At 65.0% G+C, this 1,271-nt stretch overlaps 1 protein-coding gene across 1 annotated transcript in view; it reads right to left on the reverse strand.

Moving 5' to 3' along the window:
* Nucleotides 1-147: 147 nt before the first annotated feature.
* Nucleotides 148-1,271, reverse strand: part of ABCB6 (ATP-binding cassette, sub-family B (MDR/TAP), member 6 (Langereis blood group)) — a gene marked incomplete at its 5' end in the record, with an annotated part of 4,929 nt that continues 3,805 nt past the window's right edge. The window contains 5 exons of the mRNA XM_010132145.1: nucleotides 148-271; nucleotides 372-440; nucleotides 631-725; nucleotides 824-936; nucleotides 1,240-1,268. Of these exons, the coding sequence (XP_010130447.1) occupies nucleotides 148-271; nucleotides 372-440; nucleotides 631-725; nucleotides 824-936; nucleotides 1,240-1,268 (430 nt within the window). The remainder of the gene's footprint in view (nucleotides 272-371; nucleotides 441-630; nucleotides 726-823; nucleotides 937-1,239; nucleotides 1,269-1,271) is intronic.

The raw sequence follows: 1,271 nt of genomic DNA on the forward strand, positions 1-1,271 counted from the left end.
AGTGCATCTTCCTCCTCAGCCTCTGCAGCTCCTGCGGCACGCGGGTCCCTGGCACGCGGGTCCCCGGCCTGCAGCTAGCAGAGGGTTCCCTGGCAGCGCGGGGGGCTACGCCCCAGATTGCTGTCACAGCAAAGCCCCTGGCCACACTCACGGCCCCTTGCTGCCCACAGGCTTCTCGGTGTGGTGCTCCTTGCTCTCGCCCTCGTCCCCAGCCTGCTGCTGCAGCCACATGCCAGCATACACACCACCCTTCTGCAGCAGCTCCTCGTGCCTGCAGGGAGAGCAGAGGGGTGCAGAGTCCAGAGCTGGCCCCAGAGCCAGGGAAGGGGTCCCCACAGGCAGACAGAACCAGGACCTCACCCTGTGCTCACCTCCCTCGCTCTGCGATATGCCCATCCTTGAGCACCAGAATCTGGTCTGCACCTACCACGGTGGAGAGCCTGCAGAGAAAGGCAGGGTGTTAGTCTGGCTCCAAGGGATGAGGGTCTAGGGGATTTTGCACAGGACCTGCCACCACAGGGACTGTCACCTCCTGATGAGGAGGACAGGTCTCTGGGGTGGGGGGTGGAGGTGGAGGGGTGGTTAGCAAGCTCAGCACCTCACGGATCAGCCCTTTCCCCTTGTCCCTACCTATGTGCAACAACGATGGTGGTGCGGTGGGCGCAGACCTTGGCCAGGGAGGCCTGGATGTTCCTCTCAGTCTCCGTGTCGAGTGCGGATGTGGCCTGTGGGAGAGGCAGGGTGTGGGGAAAGATATGGGCAGCCGCTGGGGCAGGGGCTGCTGCAAGCGGGGCAAGGCTGGGCTGGGGGCCGCTGCCCTTACCTCATCCAGCAGGATGATGCGGGGACCCTTCAGGATAGTGCGTGCGATGGCAACGCGCTGCTTCTCCCCCCCGCTCAGTTTCAGCCCCCGCTCCCCCACCTGGGTGTTGTATCCTGCAGGCACAAGGGCAGAACATGCTGCGCTGGTGCCCTCCAAGTCTGGGCTGGGGACCAGGGCTCTGCTGCATGGTGGGTCCTGCTGGGACCACGCAGCCACCTGGCGCAGCCTCAGCCCATCCCTGCCCAGGGGCTGATTCAGCCCTGAAGAGATGGCAGGGCGAGGTAAAGCAAGGCACAGGGTCGCACAGGTGTCCTCATGGGGGCTGTCACCCAAGGACTCCTGTGAGGGCAGCTACAAGGTCATGGGCGGCCCCAGGATGGCAGGGGAGGGCAAGGAGGAGACTGCAGGGTTCTCACCATCGGGGCAGGAAGGGCCCCGGTCGTGGCTG

Source organism: Buceros rhinoceros, unplaced genomic scaffold, assembly GCF_000710305.1.
Source record: "Buceros rhinoceros silvestris isolate BGI_N320 unplaced genomic scaffold, ASM71030v1 scaffold27012, whole genome shotgun sequence".
Lineage (NCBI taxonomy): Eukaryota > Metazoa > Chordata > Aves > Bucerotiformes > Bucerotidae > Buceros > Buceros rhinoceros.